The sequence below is a fragment of the Arachis hypogaea genome, chromosome 6 (genome assembly GCF_003086295.3).
Source record: "Arachis hypogaea cultivar Tifrunner chromosome 6, arahy.Tifrunner.gnm2.J5K5, whole genome shotgun sequence".
In the NCBI taxonomy this organism is placed as follows: domain Eukaryota; kingdom Viridiplantae; phylum Streptophyta; class Magnoliopsida; order Fabales; family Fabaceae; genus Arachis; species Arachis hypogaea.
The window spans coordinates 434,053-459,858 of NC_092041.1; the positions used below are offsets into that span (position 1 = coordinate 434,053).

Below are 25,806 nucleotides of genomic sequence, written 5' to 3' on the forward strand. Positions count from 1 at the left end.
TTAATCCGAAATTCCAAACCACTATGAAAACCAAGTGTTTATTCTGTGTCTTACTACAACAGATTAATAGATTACAACTTATTAAATATGTCCTGTTTCAAAGCATCTAATGAAATGTGCTACTCCCTCTGCCCCCTTCATCAATTTGGGCATGAGTAATAACTGCATTACAATCAAGGCGTTTTACATGAAACGGGTTTGACATTCACAATGGTAAAGAAAGAAACAACTACTACTAGCTTTTACCGTGCAATGTCAATTGAAATGATACTATATACATTTGCTAAGGATCATCGTCATAGGGTACAATAGAGGCTGATGGTAACGGAAGAATCAGCCTAGGTTTGCCATTATGTACAAATTCAGTGTCGATGGAAACACGATCCTGCTGGTAGTCCCATATATGTCCCGACAAGTCCAAGTGCTCAAGATTACCTAAAGCATCATAACTTTACATGGTTAAATCTGAAGGTGGCAAGAATCTTTTAGAGTGTGATCAAAATTTTCAATAGCATATTTTGTACCCTGCCTATGTTTTTCTCTATCATAATTTATGCCAAGAAACTTCCGAGCATTAGGCATGTAACGATTTGCAAAGGTATGAAGATATACTGTCCACATTTCTGCAAGTTAGCATCATGGCATTTTCCTCATAACAGTTTTATTATGTTGCAGCATGTATCAACAGGAAACGCACAAAGTAACAACATTATAGTCAAATATAAGTCGACAATGGTATACAAAATAGTAGCTGTCCTAGTTTCAAACAAAAATTATTCAGTTTCAAACTTCAAGGCATATATTTGTTATCTATATAAAATATGGTTCTAGATCTCCCATTCTGGAAGAAATACATGTCAGGTATTCTCATTTAGTAGAAAGCAGAAATTCAGGCTGTAAAAGGGGTATTCTTATAGCTAAAGTTAGTTATATATTGTGAGTTACTCAACTGGAAGCATCTAAGAGGCATTAGAAGAGATAATACCTTCATAAGATTTTAATGTAGAAAAGATGATGGCCAATGATTCTATCGGCAAAAGATTGCTTGCTGCATTCACATAAACTAGTCGCGGAGCATGTGACAGCAATTTTGACAAAAACTTCAAAGTCTCCATGCCACCACGGTTTTTGCTGTGCAAATTTAAAAGCATGTCAAGTGATTGTATGTGAAACATCAAATAAGAGTGACAGAAGAACTCTTAAGTATTAATCAGAACCTTATATTAATTTTCACCAGCTTAACCTCCTCCTTTATTAGATCTTGAAGCTCCGAAAAACCAGATGAACCCAATCCAATGCCTGCAACATCAAGCACTTCGATAGGGGTGCTCATAAATTTTCCCAAAGCTCCAGCCACTTGACTGTATAGATTATAGCAAAATGCATTCAAAGCAAAATCAACAGATAAATAGTATGGGTGTGTGTGTGTGAGAGACAGAGAGAGTGATATTTGATAGTCTATACTCAGACCTCCCAAGGTAATTGTCAGCAATAGACAGAGATTTCAATGGTCCTTTGAAGGTAGAAAGGGCATCTAGAAGATTATTCACCCCATCATGGGACAGCTCACAATTCTCAAATTTCAAATGCGACAAGTGAGAGCAAGTCTCAGCTGCTCCAACAAAATAGGGAACTAAACTCCTGTAAGTTTGATGATGGGCAATCAGAAACTAATTTTACATCTTCAAAATATACCTAGAAAATGGAAACAAAATTGACCTGATCCCATCATCCTCAATGGAATTGTCACTTATATCCAGTTCCTCCAAGTTAGGCATGTGACCAAGAGCATATCTAAGATTTTCCACGTCATCTTTCTGTAAATTGTTCCCCCTGTAAGACAAAAACCAGATTAGAATATCTTTTTCATCAAACACCAGTCACAATTTATATTTAAATACAACAAGGTCAACCCTTTGTCTTACTGCAGCTCACATTATGTGACCAAAACAAAAAGCAATCAAACATAGAGCACTCTAGTATTAATTTTCCATACACATGTAATTATATTCATCACAGCCAAAAAGAAGTCAATTATACAAGAATCTCATATCACACAGAAAGTACTCAATCATACTTATTATCATGCTACCTCAGGTTGAGTACACGCAACATTTGCAAGGAGTTTCCATTTCCTGGACACAGATTCGAACGGCTTGCAAAAATCCTGTTAACGTCATAAAGCCATCCTCCTATCTTGAAGAGTGCCGGGAACTATATGTTAGCCATCAAATAACACTAATAAAACAAAATATGCAGATTAAAATCTCACCCTATTATCAGAAAGGTCAAGGACAGATATTCTAGGCAAATGGTTCAGAATAGTCACAAGAAGAGATTTTGCAAAACTCCGTCCAAGGTGGCTGTCAGAAAATTTTAATGAGCACAGGGACCTAGCAACAGCACAAAATAAGGTTAAAAGAGAGAGAATCTTTTACCTATATATTTATCCAAGTAAAAGACAGTTATGCAAACAGCAAACTGAACAAAAGATTAAATTAGTTGATGATACAATTGTCATGTGAAACATAGTAGGAGATCTCATTAAAACACATTGAATGTAGTCTACCATAAGATCATTGCTTCTTAACAATTTGGTTAATTCTTCCCTGTCTATCAAATCAATTCCAAATCAAAACTAGCATTGTACAATACTACACGTTGATGGAAAAAGAAAAAACTAGAGAAACAACTCATTGCTCCTTAAGAAATTTAGAACTTCAAGTCTTATTAAGTCTTTCAAGTGGTCCTGATTACTTGGACCACATTCCAAACTCAATGAAATCACAAGGTATAAACAGAGGTGCTAAAAATATAATAAGGAAAATACAGAACTAAACTTATGCTCATATACCTTCCTGAAGACAAAAATGACACAAGTCCACTAGGTAAAGATACTGCACATGGTTCCAGAAAATTTGAGGCAATAATTGAGAAGTTTTGTATCCCATGTCTTTGTACACTCTCTGTGACCATAGAACCACATAATCCATTAATAAAATCGGCTGAAATTGTGCAGTGAACAAATTCCAGGGACGTTAATGTTTTACTATGTTGAGCGAGAAGTTTGCATAATCCATCAATCTGTGAAACATTGCAAGTGAAACCATCAACACCAAGGTCATAATTTTGAGCAAATAAAGAAATACTTCAAGTTATTATCACGATTGTTGGTCATCCAGAGATGATTAGACTTGACGGGCTCCGACTGGACCAACCAGACTACAGTGAAATCTTGGTGTGATTTCTCATTTTATGGTTGTAGTTGTCATGACATGAATAAGCAGCTTCAACTAAATTGAATCAGACAGAACATCAGACTAACAAACTATAAGATTGGAGTAGAGCATAGCAGACCAGCTTAATTTTAGGGTTAAAAAAGAGAGTTTTATTAGCTATATATTGTGTCTATTCTATCCACAGCTAGTTTTAGTTCAGTTTGGCACAATTACTGGACAAGCAAATCCAGGAAATAAAGCTAACCAAAGATATGGAACAGATACATCATATCCATGCAAACTCAAGTACAGATACGTTACAGATCACTCAAATCTATTGGATGAATGAAAGCTTACTTGTTCCTTGGATCTAATACATCTTAGCACCAGAATCTGCAGCTTGCATTCCCTTAATAAATCCTGCAAGTCAGAGCATATAAGATGACATACTGTATCACCTGTTTTAAAGGGATAAAGGAGTTGAAACCTAGGAAGAACAACAGCTACATGAATTTTACTGTAAATTTGTAAATTTAATATTTTGTAGATACTAATTATAGTTTGTGAGCGAAATAAGAAATTTCTTTTCATAACTATTTTTTAGAAAAAAAAATGCTATTACATAATACATACAATTGAAAATGTATGCACAAATCGAAATTAGATATCGCCATTTGATAAGATGAAAATATAATGATTGTCATTCCAAAAGGATAAATATCAAATAGTCTCTGGATTTAATAAAGGATTTCTTCAGGATATTCTAGAAAGCACAACTTACACTAGTTTCTGCAGTACACAGAACATTTTGCAGCCTCAGACGACTGCATGAACACAAACATAAATGAATAAAAGAACTAGTCAAGACAACATGAGGTGGTATACAGTATTACTAATTCATCAGCATGATTATCATTGTAAACAAAGACCGTAAAATCGTAAACCACAGAAAACCAATTTTAACTAGTCAACTGGATCCACTAGACCACTACTGATGAACAAAGCAAGGTTAATCAACAAGCAAGCTTCATTAACAGAAAAAAGGAAGTATTTATCCAAGAATATAAATTAAAAATCCAGAGGACCCTCCCTCGTTCGATATCTAAAGTCAATCTTAACTGATCGTTTCCATATAAATTATGACACAACAATACTATAATGTCTTACCTCGCATGACTGCCAAATCGAAGGCAATGGTAAGATAATTTACAATGGTCACAAGTTGAATGATTTGTTCGTTCCCCAAAACCAATATGTTTCAATATTGTATCTGAAATGAAGATAGTGAAACCAGAATAATTTATGTTTATAAATTAAAGGGATAGAAACAGTGGATGAGGGGGGTTGTGCATCCACAAAAAGATTATTTGTGCACAAAATCAAGATGGAGGGGACCTTAAATATACAGATAGTACAAATGGCATTGATGCAAACACAAACTTTTAAAAACTTTACTTCATCAGAAGGTATAGGGAGGTGGGATTGAGAATACTAAAAGCATCAATTGGCGCTTCAAAGGGTTTCGCAAAAAGGATAGTCAAACAGTTCTAGAAACTTTCAATCACCAATAGCTCATTCATTCTTTATCTTTGGTCAAACCAAGATGGCCTTTGTCTGTTTAAAAAACTTATATGCTTAGAAGTAGAAGTGATATTAACATTGAAACTCAAATATCTTCATGGACACAAAGCAATATTAAGAGCAAAATTAAATGTTTCCATAAATGCTTTAAAAATCAGACGTGAGCAGATTTTTTCCTAAGCTAGAACTAGAAGAAAACTTCACACACAAATTTTCCAGAGGGAGAGAATTATCATTATACCTGGAATCTGTATGTTGCCAAGATACCCATTAAAAGACGGGACTAGTGCTATTTCTGCTGCTTCATCTAAACAGCTGTTATGTCACAAGGTTTTATAAAAGATTAAACTATGAGCAAAGACAATAGTAAATATTAAATAATAAAAATATATTATGAAACTGATATTATGTGTTAGCATACTTCTGTAAATGGTTTTCCCAATAAGCTTGCAGCCAGTCTGCTGGTTGCATCTGGTCAATGAGATGAGGCCACCGTAGTTTAAAAAAATTCCGCCAAATTGTATTTAGATTCCAATCCCTGTATCAGCAAGAAAACACAAGTCACAACAAATAAGAATTTACTTGCACAAAAAGGTAAACTATCTACAAGTACAATGTTCTTTGCAACCTTCCACGTTTCCTCTTGTTGGTTAATTCATCATGAGAAAATCCTTCCTCAATCTGGTCTTGAAATGGCCTGTTACATTAACAACAAGAAGTGTGTCCAACCAATGTAAGATAGAAATCCAGAGGTAAAAATAAAAAGAAAGAGATGTAAAAAAAAGGCAGCTTGTAAGAGCCAAATAAAGAATTGATGCATTACTCACCCTACTACAAAATCATGCTGTTATCAGTAATAAAAACCATATGCTCACATGCAACATCAAGATTATAACATTTTAAGCATATTTAGACGACTGTTGCTTAAAATTTACAAAACCTTCCACCAATCAATCAATAATTCATAATTACTTGTTTAGACAATTCTTAGTTATACTATTACTAGCTACTTGCCAGGAACACATTTTAATGTATTTTTAAATGTACCAGCTATATGTTTTTTATATGATAGAAGAATTGAAAATCAATTATAGTTTAATGGTTAAGAATCATGTGCAAGGTTCATAACTTGGCAGAATCTTTATAAATTTATATTATATATCTAGAATTTAATTTTGATGCACTATCCGTATAAAACTGTTTTATACGTGCATCCAATTACATCACGTGGTGTCAACAAAAACAATTATCTTTTACTTTGATCACGTGAATAGTCATCTAAAAAAAACGAATGTGATTGAACAACATTGTAAAATGTTTTACAATGTAAGAGCATCAAAATTAAATTCATATATCTATATATGTATATGTATGTATAAATCTATAGTATAGAAAAGTAAATTAAAAAGGGAAATGGCGGTTACAAGAGTGTATACCCATTATATATCAAATTATCTATAGAGATCAGATATAGATAGATTATGCGAAAATGAAAGCAACAAACATTGGAGCAAAATGTGATAATAGTAATAGCTGGTAAAAAAGAAAGAAAAATACATGTGAAGGTGGAACTTTAGCAATGCGAATGGAGGCAAACGAGTGATTAAGGTGTTGACCAAATCGAAAGGAAGGTCGTATATAACAGAAATAACAGCACCATCATCGTCGTCGTCGTCGTCGTCATGGTCGTTATCCCCTGCAACCATTGCACATTCAACACTCATCTATAAGCACTCTAGAATCTCCAATCCTATGCAAATTAATTAATTCCAGAACAATAAACGATTAATTGAAAAGAAAAAGGGGGAAATTTTACGGAGGAAGAGTTGGCGAGCGAGTGTGTCGATGCAGAGAGAAACTAAAGAAGGGACCTCCGGCATTTGGGACCGAACTGTGCCACCGATTGGGATGGCGGCGCCGGGAGGGAGAGGAAGACGAAGGCCGAGTTACAACGACGCCGTTTCGTACCAGTGTCTTACGGTCTTACCACTTACTTCCCAGCTTAGTAGATTCTAGATAGAGTTGAATACAGACTTGGATTATGTAAATTTTGAATTTTATTTCAGAGAATAAAATATAATTTTATATTATTTATTTTAAAAATAAAATTAAAAATAAATATAAAAAATATTTAATAATAAAAAATTATATTTTTTTTTAAATAAAAATGTTAAATTTAGAAGATCAAATTCTTTGGTTACAGACTTACAGTTAGTAACGTTTGTCATGGACCTCTCTTACTCAGGTTCATGATACACCATGTCTCTCTGGCCGTTGGATTTGCACTAGACTCCTATTGCACTTTTTGCCAACAAATTGTTCCTAACAAATTTTAGCTCCGATATTTTGGTTGGATCGTTTTTAATCAAATCTTTAATACATGTGACATATTTATTAAATTTTATTATAAAATAAATAGGTCTCAACTTTGATTACTGCATGATTCTGTTATGTCCGCATCATAGTACTTATAAAAGATTACTAAAATGCTTTGAGGTAATATCGAGATATCAATTTTGAGATGCGATGATTTAAAATATATTACTTTTTAAATAGTAGCAGATATTTTTGAAGAAAGATTGTTTCCTGTGGAAAAAGATAATTTATTCTGGTAATAATGAGTCTCCATGAGATGATGTATGTTTACTAAAAAATTCTCTGTAAAAGAGGACAATAGAAAGACATATACGATCTACAAATAAAAGAATAATATGTGAATGATAAGTTGATCAATGGGCTATTCATAGTGGTAGGGAATGAGAAGAGAACGAAATTTTAAGAAGATACATGGTTGTAGTTTGAAAATTTGAAAGTCTTCTTTTCAAGATTATACTCAGTGTCTAATCAACAAGGTTTGGTGACAGAAAATTATGAGTTTTGAAATGATCTAAATTAGATGTGAAACTTTTATTGGAGGAGGGAGCTTCGACAGTAAAAAATAGATTTATTGAATCAGCTTCATGGGCTTTTGCAGTTAGTTAGCTTGTTGAAAGGGAGCAAAGACATCGTGGTGTGGAGTTCAATAGAAAAAAAAAATCTATATTCAACTGATTTTTTTGTATAGGTGCTATAGACAGAGCTGTTATCTGAAGGAGTGATGAGCTATAGCTACACTAATGATATCTAGAGGAGGTTAGTGTCTTCGAGAGTTAAATTGCTCTGTTAGTAGGGGTGGCAAACGGGTCTAAACCCGTCGGGCCGGCCCGCGTAACCCGCCAAAAAAGGCGGGCTGGGCTGGAAAATCGGGACCGCCAAATAGCAAAAGCCCGCCTAACCCGCACCGCTTAAACCGCGGGTTTTGGCGGGCTTTGGCGGGGCGGGGCGGGCTTCCCCGCCGGGCTAAGATTTTTTTTAGTGAGGGGGTATTTTTGCAATTTTTTTTCTAAAACCTAACTTCCCCCAACCTAACTTACAAGAGTATGAAGATAAAAATTGAGTGTTTTGAATTATGTTTATGTTATTTTGGAGACAATATTTATAATTATGTTTTGGATTATATTTATTTTACTTTGGAGAGAATATTTATACTTATATTTTGAATGAAAATTTGGTTTATAATTATATTTATTAGATATTTATAATTACAAAGACTTTAATGTTTGTGAATATAAAAAATATAATTTTTTATGCCATTAGAAATTATAAATTTATTAATATGGTTGTGAAATTATATATATTACTTAGTAGTTAATAGTAAAAAAAAAAAAAAAGAGCTTTAGCGGGCTTAGCCCGCCAGCCCGCCAGCCCGCAGTTAGGCGGGGCGGGCTATGATTCTAGGACCGCCTAATTAGGCGGGGCGGGGCGGGCCAGCCCGCCAAAGGGCGGGCTTCTGGCGGGGCGGGGCGGGGCGGGGCGGGGCGGGCTTCCCCGCTTGCCACCCCTATCTGTTAGTTTGTCTTTTATTGATTGAGTTAATACAAAAGACATCTGAATGAATTGTATATTGCTAAAAGTATAGAAGAATAACGCATAGAGTAAATAATACGAATAGCAGATTAAAGAAAAGATAAAATTAAATTTAAATATGACGAGTTTATGTTTTTGTTAAATTCTTTTCAAAATAACTAGTTTATATTAAATATGGATTTCACACGTTTATTTTTGTGCTAGTGATTGTAAATTTTTTATGTTAAACGGAATGTTTTTTGGTTAATTCATAAGCTGTTTTTTATCAAATGAGTTTTTTTTTATCAAATGAGTCGAATATTCATTTTATTATGTCTGCGGATAAATTTTTTTTATTCTGATATAAATGTTTATTTAGATATACTATTAATATTTTATTTGATTTATTTTGTGCTGCATGTACATACTTCATATATTTATCTTATTATGTAGTTTGGATTAGATTTAGTTTAACATTACTTTAATTCAAGTTGGATTTAAGCTATGCTATACATCTTATATATATATATATATATATATATATATATATATATATATATATATATATATATATATATATATAATTTTTTATTTTTATAAATTAAATAAATATAATAATTATCAAAATAAATAATTTTAAAAATATTTAACGAAATAAATATTTTTCTTTTATCTTGTTTACACTATAAATGAGATAAGACAGATGTATGCGACACGTGTTTATCTCGTTTACACTGTAAACGAGATATATGTATTTTTTTTAAAAAATTGACAATAATAAAAAATATTAATAATATCAATAATCCAAATTTTTGTCATGCAATTAGTACATAAAAAATTTGATAGAATAGATTAAAATGGATATGTTTGATTAATTTTAGTCCATTTTAAATGATAAGGATTAACACGTTTACTTGGAAACCATTAAACTGCCCACTATTAACACGGTTACCTCTTTTCTAACTGTTAAAAATTTAAAATATAATTTAAATACATGTGATTTATTTAATGACCCAATTAATGCATGTCACTATTCTATTCTGAACTCCTAAGACCCACCGCGGCAGCTCGTTGTATGACTCATCCCAATCACCGTAAATATGAGCGACGGCCTTCTGCTTCGCCAACCAGACCCTCCTATAAGTCGGCCTGAACCCAAAGTGTGCCTCCATCGCATTCGGCAGTACCTTGATATAGACGGATGCATCAGCTCTAACCATTGGCATGATGAAAGCCGAGATCACATGATAATCGAGACTCCTATGGTCGCTCGAGATCGACGTCGTGAGACATGTATGATGTCCGTTATACCGTTTTACCTCCCAAATACCCTTGCGCTGCCGGAGACTTAGCCTAATCAACCATGTGCACCCGTTCCCAAACTCAGAACACTTCCCTACATACCGGCGATAGTCGAACTCCACCACTTTGTACTGTACTCCGCATCGGATGCTATACGTCTTCACGCTTAACACAACCTCTTCTTTATCTTGAAACTCTGTAAGACCCCCAGTCCCCTGGGCATCTCTAGCACCAAATCCAATGGGTTCCCCATGAACCCCCACCTGTCTCATGGCATTCAAGTCCAAAGATGAAAAGTGCGGAGGGTATTACTGTGTCCTAGAGCTAAAACCACCGCCAGCCCCAGTTAGATTACTCGCTACAATGTCATCGTCATTGTCATCAGCAATGATGAGGTCTGACTCCACATCATCATCGTCATCATCATCCAGCAATGCATCACCCATACGCGCGGTGCCTTACACTGTAAAGAAGTCGGCACCCTATCCATGATACCAACCTCTCCGCCTCCACTATAGTTTAGATCAACAGCGAACGATAGGGAGGCAACAGTCTCGTTCCGAGGTGCATTCACAGGCACGGACGAAGATGCACCAACATGTCTCGAGCTAGAATTGGCTACCGTGCCTACAGTGTGGGTAATTCGGTTCGAACCCCCGAGTTAGATACCACATCAACCAATTTTGCCAACTACTCAAGTGTCTTAACCTCGGAAAACTGCCGACGACAATGGAAGAGGACCTGCAAATCCTCATCACTCCCTATGGTGAAACAATCGTACTGCACGTCTTCTCGCAGCACTGAGATCGAAATGCGATAAAATAACTTCTGAACTCATTTTACGCCTTGCAGCCCTAGTTTCTGTAATATAGAATTCACGAAGTCATCGAATCTGGTCGTAGGTCTCAAAAATACTGAGAGGATCCTTATCAGTGAACTTCACACCACATCGTGTTTTTCTCTTTATTGATCCTTTATAATGCACTAACACTATAAAACTCTCTTCACTAGCCATTTTGTCATTCTAATGAGAGGAATTCACGTTCACATTATATTTATACACGTCTGTCCCTTCATAATTCGAAACAGCCTATTTCAAATTATTCTCATAGTAATTCGAACCAGCTTGATTTGAATTAGTATGAATTAGTGTGTGTAATTCAAATCAGGTTGATTCAAATTAGTGCTTGAATGCGTACGTGCCTAATTCAAATTAGTGTAATTCGAATTACTATAAATATTTAATTTGAATTGCACTAATTTAAACTACACAAAAATGTCTTCTTGATGAAACTTTATAATATTTTTTTCTTTGGTAGAATCATGTAAATTTTTTCAAACCATGGTTTATATAGGTCATTTGCCCTAAAATTAATCAAACAACATCATAATATTATATATATATATATATATATATATATAAAAGATCATGCAACGCAACTTACACCTCTACGAGGATTTACCTCTTTGAATATCCTTAGTCCTATACACAATTACGAATGAATATTTATTAATCTATCTATGTATTTGAAATGATGAGGACAATTAATTAGTAATTATCATTGTAGCAACTACAATTTGGAAAAGTCTAGGGGCCAGCAATTTTATTACATTTTGGCCAGTATGTAACCAGCAGAGAAATATGAGCTATTGGATAAAATCTCACACCGTCAAATCATCATTGATGGCTAATTGATGGCTACCAATCACAAATATTGTTGGCCCATAGCATTGCTTCTAAAATTTTATTAAAAAATTTGATTAAAAATTAAAAAAATAAATAATATTAAAAATCGCTTAAGATAATGTGTCATCCCTAATAAATATAGAAGCACAAAAAATTTACAATTACAATCAATAAAATTGAAGCCTTTATTTGCATGTTTGGCCCCCTAAACCAATATAAATAAACTAGATTATTGTAGATTAAATGTTGGAGTCCAAGGCCATGACGGTGGTAAGGTTCATAGGGCTCATAACGTCGTTAGTTCCACTAAAGATTGCATCGACGATGAAACCAAGAGCACGTTGTGTTGGGTGGAAAGCATCCCAAAAAGCATAGATATCACGGTTTGGACAAAGGTTCGACAATGAAGTGCACGTTCCAATCCCATTGTATCGACCTTGTCCACAACATGCTACCTTTGATGTAACAAAACCTGCATAATAATGATAATAATAATAATAAGCTATGTATTTGCTACCATGTATAAGAATAACAATATTCAGTTATATATACCAAATGTTTGAGGTTTGGTGATGAAATCCATGTTCATAATGAAGGCATTGACAGCGACAAAAACGTCAGAACCAACTTGGGAGTTGAGATCTTTAGTCATCTGAACAAGGAGAGGGTTGTAAATCTGCGCAGCTTCTTGTAACTCCGGCACACAGTCACCATTGGTGCTCTTTGAGGCAAGCTGTGACGGAACACATCCCAATGGACCTGTTCCTGACACCAACACCCTCCGAGCCCCCAACTCATACAACCTCTGCATTTATTAATTCTTAAATTTTATATTCATACACCACACCAGTACATGTAATGTAATGATATGAAATGAGGAAGTATCAGTAGCTATAAAATGTGTACAATGAGAGTATAGAGATGTTCGATTCAATAAGATCTCAGATGTTTGTTATTTTTTGTACCGGATGGTTAGTCTGGATAGTACGAGTGTATTGTATTAAGCTGAATGTTTATTTTTTAACTATTAGACTAAATAATCTATTGTACACATTATACAAATACCTCCATAATCGGATCCGATAGAAATTATTACCTGGAGAATTTTACTGTACTAAGAAATAAGGTAGCGAGAGAATTGGGAAACGGTGAATTGGCGAGACCTAGGGGAAAATGGAGTGACAAAATAGTTGTTAACGAAGTCGTTACCACCAAGTGTTATCAGCACCAATGCCCCATTCACAATTTTCTTTGCCCTTTCTGACCCCACTTCTGCACTTAAACGTTCTTGGTATTCTTCAAACAACTCAAACTGCTCATACATTCTTAAGATCCTCACCTGCTTATTCACAAATTCGTCATAAAGTAAAAATACATGTATTTTTTATATGATATATTAAGTAATAAAAAATTTTGATTTTAATTTAGAATGTCAATTTAAGAGAGAGTATATGATTACAAATTGGACGCCAGTGTCATTCAGGATTCCAATGCCAGCAGAAGCAAAGTTGGCCCCAACTAAGAGCTTTGGCCCATTTAACTCTGGGCTCAGATACGGTAATGTGGGCTCAGATCCAATTCTCTGGCCTACATAACAAAATATCAACTACCATGAATTGGAAACAATTATTTAAAATTGGTTTAATTATTTTGTTAGTATATGTAATTTCACAAAATTTTTTGTTAAATTTTTATAATTTCAAATTTTATAATTAGATCTTTATATTAGATAAAAATTTATAATTAATTTTTATGTTTTAGTGAAAACATAATAATATTAAAATATTTATTTTTAGAGTATATTCTATAATTTGTTTCACATCAAAGTCTTAAAAATAAAATTGAATGTTTTAGAAAAAGATTTATTTTTCAAAAAAATATTTAGAAAGGATTTAATTGAAAGTTTTAATATAGTATAAAAATTTAATTACAAAATTTTAAACTATAAAAATTATATTAAAAATTTGATAAAACTATAAATTTATAACGATCAAGTAATTAAATTTTTAAAATTAAATCGATATTATTTAATTCTAACCCTTACGTACTTATAATATCAGGTAGGTTGAAGCCATTAGAGAAGCGACCGGTAGGACGATGAGTAGGATAATCGATGCCATAGGGGCGAGAATCGGCGCGTGCGGTGGTTGGCAAGTAATTGTTGTTGCCACTGTCAACGAGGGAGTCTCCAAACACAAAGAAAGCTCTGGGAGCAGCTGCCTCAGCTCTCTTTGGACCAAAAACAACAATAGTCACCACCATTGTGGCCATCACCACCTGCTGGACTCTCATAATCATGTTTTAACAATGTGAATTCTGAAATCTATAAGAGTTCCCTGCAATGCAATGGCCTTATATAATGCCTTATTTGCACTTGTGGTTGGTCCATTTCCTGTTCAAAGAAAATGACACTAAAGATTCATGAGATACGTTTTGAGCAAATCTTATTCAACAAGTTTTGAGTTGTAATGTACTTACAATTTTGGAATTTACTAATAACAAATTTTTAATTATGTTTTCAATTATATATACAAAACATTTAACTATATTGTGTCTCAATAACACAATTTGATATTATAATAATAAATTTTTTTATCTATTTAATACATTATAAATGTAAAAAAAATGCCTTTTCAATAATTTTTAATAAGATATAAGATAAAGAATTATTTTAGTCTTTAATGTTAAGCTAAATTTTAATTTGGTTCTTAATGTTTTAAATATTCTATTTTAATCTTAAATAGTTTTAAACAGGTTCAATATTATTCCACTATTAAATTTGATACAAACAACTAACACATTGAAGATACAATAATACTCAATTTTAATAAGTAAGCGAAATTGACCCTCCAACGATCACCAATATAAATGGCTTACCTTACATTTTAATTTAGAATGTTGATAATCGATTATTAGAATTTGAGATTTTATACGAAAAGGAAAATGAAAACAGGAAGTGTATAAGAAGGTTTTGGTTATGTTTTTCACAAAAATAAAGAGATATGACTTAATTAAAAATGTTGTTAACGTTCAAGTTATCCACTCCATAAATTATTCATATAAAATTTAAAGGTGGACAATATTGAATCCGTTTAAAATTTTATAGGACTAAAATAGAATATTTAAAACGTTACTAATCAAATTAGAATTTAGTATAAATATTAGAGATTAAAATAATATTGTACCTTTGATAGTATTATTAAAATGTGCCTTTAATATATATTAATGGTTAGAAAAAAATAGATATTTATTTTTGTAATTGTTGAAGAGGCAAAGAGACATCAATTTCGTGTGGGTAGGCATCCAATGTGTTAGAGTCCTTTTTGCAATATTAATGGAAAAATGTGGTGATTGTCACGTATGTTGCATTGATACCTTTTAACCTTTTTTGTTGTAGTGTATGACCAATTACACGCTCTAATTTATTAGGTTGGTAAATGAAGTTGAGCACTCATGTGAATTCAATAAATATACATAGTCATCGGCTAAGTTAAATTTAGATCATTCTTAACCTCTTCTTTTTTCTTCCACAGATGGTTTCTTATTACAAAATACATAATCAAAAAATGCATCCAACATCATGGAAACTCTAACTCTCACTTAAATAGGGTCCTTCCACTCTGTAAATTTCCAAAATTTGATATCAACCAGAAAATATATATATATTAAAAGAAAATTCTAAAATAACTTAGTTTAGCAAAAGTGAGTTATTTTATGAACGAATTTTATTTATAAGGTCCATAATGGCATAATTTTAACTTTTTAAAATTCTTTTTAAAAAATGTTATTATCATTTATCATTTTAGATTTTGATGATTTAAAATTTTTTACTTATGATTAACAAAAAATTTAATACTATCATAGATGAAAGTATTTTTTTTTAAACAAAGAAGATCAACACAATAAAATTTAAAACATAAAATCTGTTATAAATTCTTACGTCATTTTTGGCATTATTATTAACAACTGTTGAAATTGATATTCTTTCATTTTTTGTAGTTCTTATCTGATGTAGCAACCACTTCTGCAACATTTGATACCTTTTTTTTTTAAAACACCCTTTAATGGAAATGTCTTCGTTATCCATTAATGGTGGCTCAAAGAAAGAGTTAGTTTTCTTATTAATGTTATTGTTACGAAAAAACCTCCAAAATGGAGAAGAGGGCCTAAACACATTTATCATTGGCATCTATCTACCTTCTGCAATGCCAAATGTTCGATTGAGACTTCTAATAATCGAATATAGTTCTTCTTCGTCAAATTCAGAGCTTGTAATTAATAATGAAGTAAATAGTAATTTTTAATCATGAAAGATTCAATCCCGATAAAATTGATTACGAAAGAACTAAATGAATTTTATATTCATGAAAAATGAAGTTTGGTTTATTTTGTCCAATTAAAAAATATCAATCATAAATAACATTTTTTTCTTTTGGTATTAAAAAATAGATGGAGAATAAGGCCCAAATGTCTACAGACCACAGAAATGCAATATGTTGGAGCCCATATAGGCCCAGAAAATAGAAAGATATAAAGATTTGTGCTTTTGGTTAACCAAAAATAATTTATAATACGAAATAGAATAATAAAACACAATAAAATATATCTCTTTTGTTTTATCATATGAATTAGATAGTCTCTAATCTTAGATATTACAACATTACAAACTCACACACACTACACACTCACATATGTAACATTTAAAGATTTACATTCATTATTTAGTTTCAACTAAGGTTTGAATTTGGGTACAATACCGTAAGAAGTACCAAGATTTACCACTAAGTAAAAATCTCAGCTGCAAATATATCTCTTTATCAACCTTATTTCATTGACTAGACTAGTTCATACATAAGTTCAATTATGTCATAATCATTACTTAGTTTAGCTGCTTCTAATTTCAGCTTGATCGGCAGCTATGAAAAGCTTATATAAATAACATTAAAACCCAACAATTCTGTGAGAAATGTTGGTCAAGGTAATGGCAAGTGACGAGAAAAAGTAGGGGCGGAGCTAGATGAAATATTAGAGAATGGTCAAAAAATATTTATACAATAAAATAAGACTAAAATTTACATATAATTTATATATAAAAAATTAAAATTAGGGGGCATTACCCCATTTCTTCCTATCTGATTCTGCCCCTAAGAAAAAGGAAAAAAGAAAAGAAGTTCACAAGGTGAATATGAATAAATGTCTAATATACTCTAAGAAAAGTAAAAAGTATAATATTTCTTACAAAAAAATGATGACCAGATTGGAAATACTAAACAAATTAATAAGTTTTAATTTTTATTTTTTTTATAAACTTACAAAAAATTAATTAACTTGATTAGTATGCTATTTTTAACTGTTAATATATGTTTGCACTTTGGAATACGGATGAAAGCAACAGTGATATTGATATCTAATATCTTGGTACATATGTGGATATTTTGTTCTTATGTTGCTTCTATTTTTAACATCACAATTGGGATTGATATAAAATGTGGAATACTAGGGCCAACACTTTTAAATGTGAAAAAAAGGAGATAGTTGATTATTGATGATTCATATAAGTTCAACATTTTTTTAATCTACTAAACTCAAAATTAGGCTTATACTTAAAGGAACTAAAATATATCATTTTCACTATTTTGTGTTGGTATGCAAGTTTAGTTTTTGTTTTGAGTATATTATTAAATTTGAGTGTTACAATTTGTAGGGTTTGTTTAGCGCTTTTTTTAAAAAAATATTTTTTAAAATAATATTTTTTTAGAAGATCTTTTATAAAAAAAAGAATGATTTTATGTTTGGATATCTCATATAAAAAAGATTTTTTTATTTATCAATTATGTTTGGATAAAATAAGATAAAAATACTTTTTTGTTTATTTATTATGTGAAAAACATCTTTTTTTAAAAAATCTTTAAAAAAAAGATGTAAATTGTAACTTTTTAAAAAAGATGTTTTTTTTTTTAATTTTTCTAATGCTTTTACTTTTACTATTAGAAATTTGCTAGACATACTAAAAAATAAAAAAAATTATTAATTTAATGGCACCCAAACAAATACATAAAGTGATTTGATATTCATAAAAATTTAGATTAGTTTGACAAAATAATTTAAAATAAGTAATTCGTTGGATAATTCATAATTTTGTTAAATTGACTCAATATTTAATGGGTATTAAATTAGTTTATATGTTTTATGGTTAAAATGATTGACGTTATATTTAGAAATTCAAACAAGACAATTTTCCACTACGATCCATTGTTTAGATTGCTGTAACAAATTATAAAGGCATGCAAGGAAATATAACATGCAAAAGCAAAAGCAGAAAGCTTCTTGTATTCTATCCAAATCACTCTGTCTCTTTTTTGACAGAGAAGTGACAAGTGATGAAAGAAAATAGCAGTCCCTTTCAAGAATCATTCATGCTTAGCCTGTGGTTTAGGATCTCAAGGATGCTCTCAACTTAATTATTCTCCATGCATAAGTTATTATTATTATTATTATTATTCAAAGTCTTAGCAGCAGCTGTCACGGGATTTTTGGGCTATGCTTTCAGTTATTATTATTATTGAGTGATTTTGGATTCTAGCATAGTTAGAAATTGCCATTTGCTATTAACAAATAACAACTGCCACCACTCAGGAATATTCTCCAACTTTTTTTTTCTCATTTTGACAAATGCTTTTTTGTCATTACCCTTTCAAATTTTGGAGAAAAAAAGGTTTGTCTCCTTTGATTCAGGTTTTCAGACTTTTATTATTGGCAGCCTCGTAAGTCATATATGATGTAAGAATCTTTATTCTCTAATTCTTTTTGTTAATAATATTTGATTATGTTCCAGGAGTTGGTGTGCTATGTGGATATAACTATGACAAGTGAACCAACTCTATAACCTGATTGATTATTAATCAGACTTTGATTAATTAATTGTTTTATTGTAATTATTTTTCATGGAGTGTTTTATGCAGTATTAGCTAGCTTGCCAACCAGAACTTTGCACATGTTGAGTCATGAGTGTGTCATGCATATAGTATTCAATTCAGTTGTTGAGCTTGCATATGCATATTTTATAGGATTTGATTTCTATCTATTGTTAGTATAAGAAGAAAAAATGTTATTCAATGTTATGCATTGCCATATACTTATATGATTATATCCACAAAAACGTGGGTTTTGTTTTTTTGAGAAGGCTTTCGTTCTGGCTCATGTAAAACTGAATAATCCCTTTATTGAAAAATAAAAGTATTTAGTTTAAAGGGGATACTTGTTTTGAACTTTAGCATAGTTGTTGGACCACAGCTTTTTTCTTAGTATACGTGACACTCCATGTGTGTAGTAGGAGAATATTATTACATTGAATGTACAATAATACAGTTGAGTAAAAGTATAGTTACAATATGTTGAATTGCGCAATCATTAGTCTTATTTTATAAGAAATGCTTCTACTAAGATTTGGAACAACAAAGTTTCTTGCGATATTTGTTAGGAAGAAAATACAAAATTTAGAGAACAAGTATATGCTATGGTTTTTTTTTTATCTAAAAAACTACATTGAAACTTTGTTGTGTAGTTCAAGTTAGAATGAAGAACATGAAACCGTTATTGTTGATGGATATTGGCAATCCATTGCTAAAGGGAAGAGACAAAAGGAAACAAGGAAAGGGGATTTGAACTGTGATTCTCTTTTGGGGGATGTGGTGGGGGGGTCCATTTTCCATGCAGAGTAGTAATGTTGATGCAGCCTAAAAGCTACACAACTATGGCTACATTTGGACCTGCTGTGACAGGTTGATCATTCATGATGATTGAATTGAGTGCTCAAATACAAGCATGTATTGTTGTCATCTTTAACTGTCACAAACTTTAATTAGAAAATTCACACTTATTGCAATGTATGTGTAGCTTGTATCAATACATACTTACAGAAGTTCTATTGAGTTTGATTCTTTACTAGGGTTGCCATTTCCAAAACCTGGATTTCCTTTTCTGGGTGGAGCTTTAAGTGTTGATGGAATTTCTCCATTGTCACAATCACAATAACAAACTTCTGACCTATTGAAATTTTAGCTACTCACTTTTAGAAATTCATGTAGTAGATGTTATTCTCACTTTCCCAAAAAAAGAAGAGGGAGGACATAAATGTTCAACAGTCACATAAAAACAAGCACCTAACACTTCAAAGAGAAAATCACTCTACACTGGAAAGTAATAAGTTTGTTATAAACCATTAATCACGTTATACCTTGTATTCTCTATCTGGCAAACGCATAGGTAAAGCTATTTATTAGAGTCACTGATATAACATAACTACAAATTGAAACAATTTTAGGTAGCATTTAATAGATTAGGTAAGTAGGGTCATTGGTTGATAATCAAATACAGCAATAATAGTGTTACAATATTTGGAGGAAAAAAAGAAGAAAAAAAAAAGAGAGAACAAGCCAACCAAGAAGCCATTCAAGCCCTGCCTGTCAAATCAAGCACAGCATCCTCCACAAGTTCTTCCAGCAACTTCCCCTCTACCACCTTAACCAAAATATCCATCTCCAGACCCATAAGCTCAACCCACTCATTCCCCACAACCTCTTTTCTGACAACACTCTCCACAACCAGGCTGTTACTGTCCCCACAGTCACCCCAAAGAGACCTCATCCCACCAGATATTAAATCCTTCATCTGGGCCACAATGAGGTCCACCAATGGAGGAGTTGCACCCTCCAGGACTGGGAACATGCAGTGACTATTCCCACCCCACAACCTTACGTACTTCTCCGATCCATAACCGGTAATCTCCATTAGGGCTACATTAACACAATCAAATACTAGCTTCTGGTTGGATCTCCTCTGCCTTCGCCGGGCTTCAGGGAGAGGCTGAGGCTCCTTGTCATCCGGATTGGCGTAGTTATCCCTCAATGATGGATCCAAAGCACTGTCAAGGGAATGCCATCTTGGGTAAAATGAGTCGGACTGCACTTGATTGTCAAGTCCAGCTGCCAATAGTAGTTTATCAACGAGAACAAACCAATCTTGTTCCTCCACCTTGGTGTCTAGGGAGACCAATGATGGTTTTAACGGATAGGGACTTGCTACCTCTGCACAAGAGTCATCCCATGACAGGGTCCGAGCTATTGATTCTATGGGTGGTGATTTATCAATTAAATTAGACTTCATAAGCAGCCGTGATCCTATACAAGTAATACAAGAAATGACAGTCAGTAAATGAACCAATAACGATGACAAAGATTATCAAATAAGAACTTCCTGAAACAGCAAGATAGCAGCAGCCAGAGAAAGGTCTAAGCCTTACCCAGCTGACCACCCTTCATACAGTCTAAGGATCCATGAGCTGCATTCTCATCTTCAAAAGGAGGTTCTAAAACTGAGATTGGACTAGGCTGATCCTGGTTTTCTGTTGATGTCCCAGCCACTGTGGACTTTGATACAAACAAAACAGTATTCAGAATCTTGCACTATATTGCATTACCAATTTCCAGTACAGATAAAAAGGGATTTCACTGATATGAACCCAAAACATTTGGCATTCAGTTTAATATTTAACAAACTGGATATCAAAAAACCAAAGTGATTGTGCTTTGCTGTACTAGTTCTAGGCTCATTTATATAATCAAGTATCCAATAATGTTCACACCAACTATAATTCCTAATTCAATTCTTTCATTATTCAAAGTATTACAGAAAATCCCAAACTGTAGTCAAGTACAATGGGTTGGCTTAATACTTGCCAGGCTGCTTATCATATCATCTAACTTTCTTAACTGTATAGCATGCAACCTACAACTTTGTAAATGCAAGCATATCTACAGTAGCAGAACTTTTCAGGGTTTCCATTACAAATCAATCATTAAGGAACACACATAAGAAACCAAACTTTAAGGACTTTTTGTGGTCTTGCAAACCAAGAACCTCGTACTGGTTTTTATATAATTAAAAAGATAAAACACATTTTTTTTTAAAATCTAGCATTAAAATCCAACATCCTTGAGTTTAGATTGAGCAATATGTAAACTTATGCAGAAATTGCATAATGTGTCACAAGAGATGTAGATTTCAAATGCAGAATAACAGTATTTATTACCTCGAGAGATATTACGCCTTGTCCATCAGAGTCTGAATGTGATTTTCCAGATGATTCATATACAGCTGGAAGAGAACACTCGGCAAAGGCACCGCTGTTGAAGCTTTGAGACTCACCATCTCTAACTCCACGTGAATTTACTGGAGATACTGACGTATCAGTTAGAGTTGACTGAGATTCCTCTTTGGATTGAGATAGAAAAGACTTCTCCTTGGTTGATCTCTTATTTCTTGACAAAAAGAAATTTGTAACTTTCCCTTTAAATGATGATTTCATACTCTTTGACTTTGTCAACTCCTTGGAGACATGTGCTTTTCTAGTATCATGATCACAAACTTCAGTGCTGGGCCCAGTTTCATAGACAGTGGAAGATACAGGGACAGATTTTGACCTAGGAAGATTCTTAGGAGATCCATCCATGCATATTTCTTCACTAATATTACGACTGCAAGAAACAGAGTAGCTAGGTCCTTGGTCTCTGTTAATATCCTCAACCTCAGATATTATAACTTTCTTCATATCTGAAAGAGCGAGCATCTCACCTAATGTAGAGCTTCTCCGAAGATGTCTCTGCTCTTGTGTACCTTTAGTTGATGCCATCATGGCCCATCTTTCAGAAAGTCGTTTCTTGGCCTCTCGGCAAACAGATGACTCAGGAGAACAGGAAGCACGACTGAAGGATGATGAAGAAAAAGGGCTGCCACAGCGATTGATGTAATCCCAAGAATGCCTTGGAGATGGTGACATAAGTTCCAAATCACTCAAATTTCCTGCAGCATACTCATTATCTGATTTGTAAAATGAACTTTCATCTCCGATATATCCATTGGAAAATACTGAAGAATGCAATGTTTCATCTCTTTGATGGCTCCTCAGGCTTTCAGGTATTTGCTGTGCGATTTCGCTTGCATTTGTTGTTTGCTCTAGTGCATCACAATCTTCAAGACCGTGATATAAACTTCCAGGGTGCAGATTCCGAGGAGATGAAGTTGTCGGAGAAAGCACAGCCTTAATCTCATGAGTCTTCCCAGAGCTAGGTTTCAATACCACTATTCGAGTAGGTTGAACCGGGAAATCATCAACTTTCTGGCTGGCTGGAGAATACACAGGACTAGTTTTCTCCCAAGCAGCTGCTTGGCCAATATTTGTTGGTTTCTTAACATATTTATCATTCTTGCCCTTGGCACAGGGTTTTTCACGGTCAACCATCTTCGACGGTTTAAGAACAGTAATACGCTTAGTCTCAGCAATCGGAGTAGACTGAAGCTCATAAAGATTTTGAGAATCCAATAACCGGATTAGTAGGTCATTATTGGAGCTTAAAACTTCCAAGGCTTCATCAAACTCCTTGGACTGGCGCAGTCTCTCATCTGTAGAGAGACGTTTTGCTTCTATAAATTTCTGACGTATGAACGCCATTTTTTTTGCACTAACATCTTCAGTCCACTTTTCTCCATTTGGCATCGTGTCTCTTACATTGTTCATTCTCTGTGATTGAAGCCATATTTCATAAATATCTCTGTAAGCAATCTGTTCTGTGCTCGGATGACCTTCATGAAGCATTTCCTTGTCCATAAATCTATCTTCCAGCTGCCAGTGTCTGAATGGTGTTCCTGAATGACCATGCATATGTTGAGAATAATCTCCTCTGTAGCTTCTCTCCATGGCCAAATTAGGCTCTCCTCGTGGGAGGGCTTCAAGCCCCATTAATTTGGCAACTACATTAGGTGGATTATGCTTGGAAACAATTTCTTTGGACATCTCTTGGTCTATGAGCATCTTGATGGGTGTTCCATTGATTCTCTTCTGTGAAGATCCTCTCATCGAGTCTGAAACCATCTGTAAAGTTCATGATAAGACTTAAAAAACAATAAAATGATTAAAAACAAAGTGTCTAGTGAACCAATAGAACAAACAAAAATTCTTGACATAATCATCTTGTTAATCTTTCCTTTACCCAAATAACATTGAATGATAATGAAGGACTAGAGTCTCAAAATTACCAGCTTATCCTCTAATTGATCACCAAAAGAAGGATTGGTGATCCTTGCCACATCTGATTGACTTCTCAAAAGTGAAGAAGCTGCAAGTCAGGTATAATTTAGTGAGAAGGGATAAAATACCAACTCAGCAACATTTCGAGAGCACAATTTATAAGTACAATGACTTATTTATTCTTAGCTAGCTTCAAGATAGATAATAAACAGTTGACAATTCAAACTAATTACATGTAGAAACAGACAAATCACCAAGAGAGAGGTGTTCGTCGAGACAAAGTCAACAAAAAACCCAAAATAAATTAGCTCCAAATAGAAATTAAGTGGGAAAACAGGGATCAAACGACAAATTATAAATCATCAACTTAAACTAACCAATCCACCAAACGCCAAAACTAAGATCAACAAGAGGAGGAACTAAGTTTAAAATAACCACCATCCGCTAGAATCAGAGAGTTTCAATCATTGTCTAGGCAAGAAGATCATCTAAATAAACAAATAATCCAGCAATCAGCAATAATTAAAGCATTGACTTTGGGCTGTTAAAAAAAGGGGGTAATATGAAGATTTAAAGGGGTAAAACAAAGAGGGTCAAGGAAATCACCATCATGATGTGGCTTATCAGTGAGTAACCTATTTCCAGAAACCCCAGCAGTCAAATCAAAGAGGTTGACCATTCTTCCCAGGCAGCCAGGGAAAGGTTTCTCAACATTGTGAACTCTTCTGTTCTGAACCCCATTCATTTCAACAGCTGCACAAACGCAATTACATGAACATCTGAGTTGATTTTTTGGGAGGATCTGTAACAAAAATGCACATTAAAAAAATTAAAATAAAAAAAGGCAAGATCTAAGAAAGTAAACAAAACACAATTGCAATTAACACATGGAAGAAATCAAGGTTTAAGTTATACTCAGAAAAGGCAGCTGAAAACAAACGTTTGAGAATGAAACTCCAATGTGGAACCTCAGTTGTTACATTTACTCACGAGAGAGAGAGAGAGAACGCAAGAACCAATATATTTGAGCGAATTCAGAGGGAATAATGAAAGGATAAGAAATCAAATCAAGTAAAGTCATGCGTCAGCATAACACAAGACAGAAGAGAAAAACATTGGTCCAAGTTCAGATTCGGAAGAGGAAAAGAAGAGAAGAGAAGAGGAACAACACAGAAGAAAATGCTCCAAAAATAAAAACTCGTTCTCTCTTTCTCTTTCTCTCTGTATTGCCAGTGGTTAGGGTCCCGAAAAAGCGAAACGACAGTCGTTTGGAATTCCAAACACAACTGCAGCACAAGGACGAAAGCGGAATCTCAATTGAAATAAAAAGCAGTTGCAGAGAGAAAAAAAGAAAAAGAAGAAAGAGGGATGACCGAATGGCGAGATCGAGGGATTGGCAACAAAAAACGAAGAAAGCGAAAGGCGCGTGAGTGTGGTGGTGGCAACAGACCTGGCGGTGAGTATCGAAGCTACGGCAACGGTGACATCGAGCGGCGGCAGCGGTGGGATCTGACGTGGCAGTGGGGGAGCGGGGCGGAAGAAGAGAAGTGATGAAGACAACGGCGAGTGCGTGATTGCGTTTCTCTCTCTCTCTCTCTCTCTCTCTCTCTTGGGTGTGTGGGTTTGAGTTATTGGGCTGGCTGCTGTTTGCACCGACTCTCTTTGTCGGATTCCAAAGTGTCTATTCTCATTATTTCATTCTCTTGTTCCTCCTCCTCTTCTTCTTCTTCTAAACTTTCCATTCATATATCAGGTTTTTGGATTAACGGCCATAAACTATTCATACACACACTTAATCACTTATTACTAATTTACTCTCCAAATTACACCCTCTACAAACTTTATATAAATTATAGGTAGATAAATAGGTTCATCAAAAAAGAAAAGATAAATAGCTAAACCTATTTATGCGTTTTTTAACCTTTTGTGGCGTCAAAGTAATCACTGGATTAAATTTCAAGATTTACTAACACTAGAAATTTTTCAACTACTCAGTCAAGTCTCAAGTGGTTTGTGATGTAAGAAGATATATATATTTTTTAAACCAA

At 33.6% G+C, this 25,806-nt stretch overlaps 2 protein-coding genes and 1 pseudogene across 6 annotated transcripts; all 3 read right to left on the reverse strand.

Annotated features, from left to right (window-relative positions):
• LOC112695122 (uncharacterized) lies at positions 1-6,844 on the reverse strand. Of its 2 annotated transcripts, XM_072196485.1 has the most exons (17): positions 6,616-6,840; positions 6,357-6,495; positions 5,428-5,496; positions 5,221-5,337; positions 5,041-5,114; positions 4,386-4,488; positions 4,000-4,042; positions 3,576-3,638; positions 3,051-3,084; positions 2,855-2,966; positions 2,273-2,393; positions 2,093-2,196; positions 1,720-1,833; positions 1,471-1,641; positions 1,218-1,361; positions 986-1,131; positions 1-435 (listed from the first exon to the last, which is right to left on the reverse strand). In XM_072196485.1, exons 1-17 carry the CDS (start codon positions 6,677-6,679, stop codon positions 284-286), a joined length of 1,770 nt encoding a protein of 589 aa, XP_072052586.1. In that variant the 5' UTR covers positions 6,680-6,840; the 3' UTR covers positions 1-283. The 2 variants fall into 2 exon arrangements, with proteins under 2 accessions (XP_072052586.1, XP_025603119.1); XM_025747334.3 differs by having other exon boundaries at positions 2,855-3,084; positions 6,616-6,844.
• A 4,719-nt stretch (positions 6,845-11,563) lies between these two features.
• On the reverse strand, positions 11,564-14,060 carry LOC112695124 (GDSL esterase/lipase At4g28780-like; annotated as a pseudogene).
• Positions 14,061-19,981: 5,921 nt separating this feature from the next.
• On the reverse strand, positions 19,982-25,606 carry LOC112695125 (uncharacterized). 4 transcript variants are annotated; one of them, XM_025747336.3, is made up of 7 exons: positions 25,209-25,511; positions 24,674-25,044; positions 24,365-24,560; positions 23,767-23,846; positions 21,764-23,602; positions 20,975-21,101; positions 19,982-20,852 (listed from the first exon to the last, which is right to left on the reverse strand). In XM_025747336.3, exons 3-7 carry the CDS (start codon positions 24,501-24,503, stop codon positions 20,125-20,127), a joined length of 2,913 nt encoding a protein of 970 aa, XP_025603121.1. In that variant the 5' UTR covers positions 24,504-24,560; positions 24,674-25,044; positions 25,209-25,511; the 3' UTR covers positions 19,982-20,124. The 4 variants fall into 4 exon arrangements, with proteins under 4 accessions (XP_025603121.1, XP_072052587.1, XP_025603123.1 ...); XM_072196486.1 differs by having other exon boundaries at positions 24,365-24,511; positions 25,209-25,391; XM_025747338.3 differs by lacking the exon at positions 24,674-25,044 and having other exon boundaries at positions 24,365-24,511; positions 25,209-25,606.
• Between the last annotated feature and the right edge of the window lie 200 nt (positions 25,607-25,806).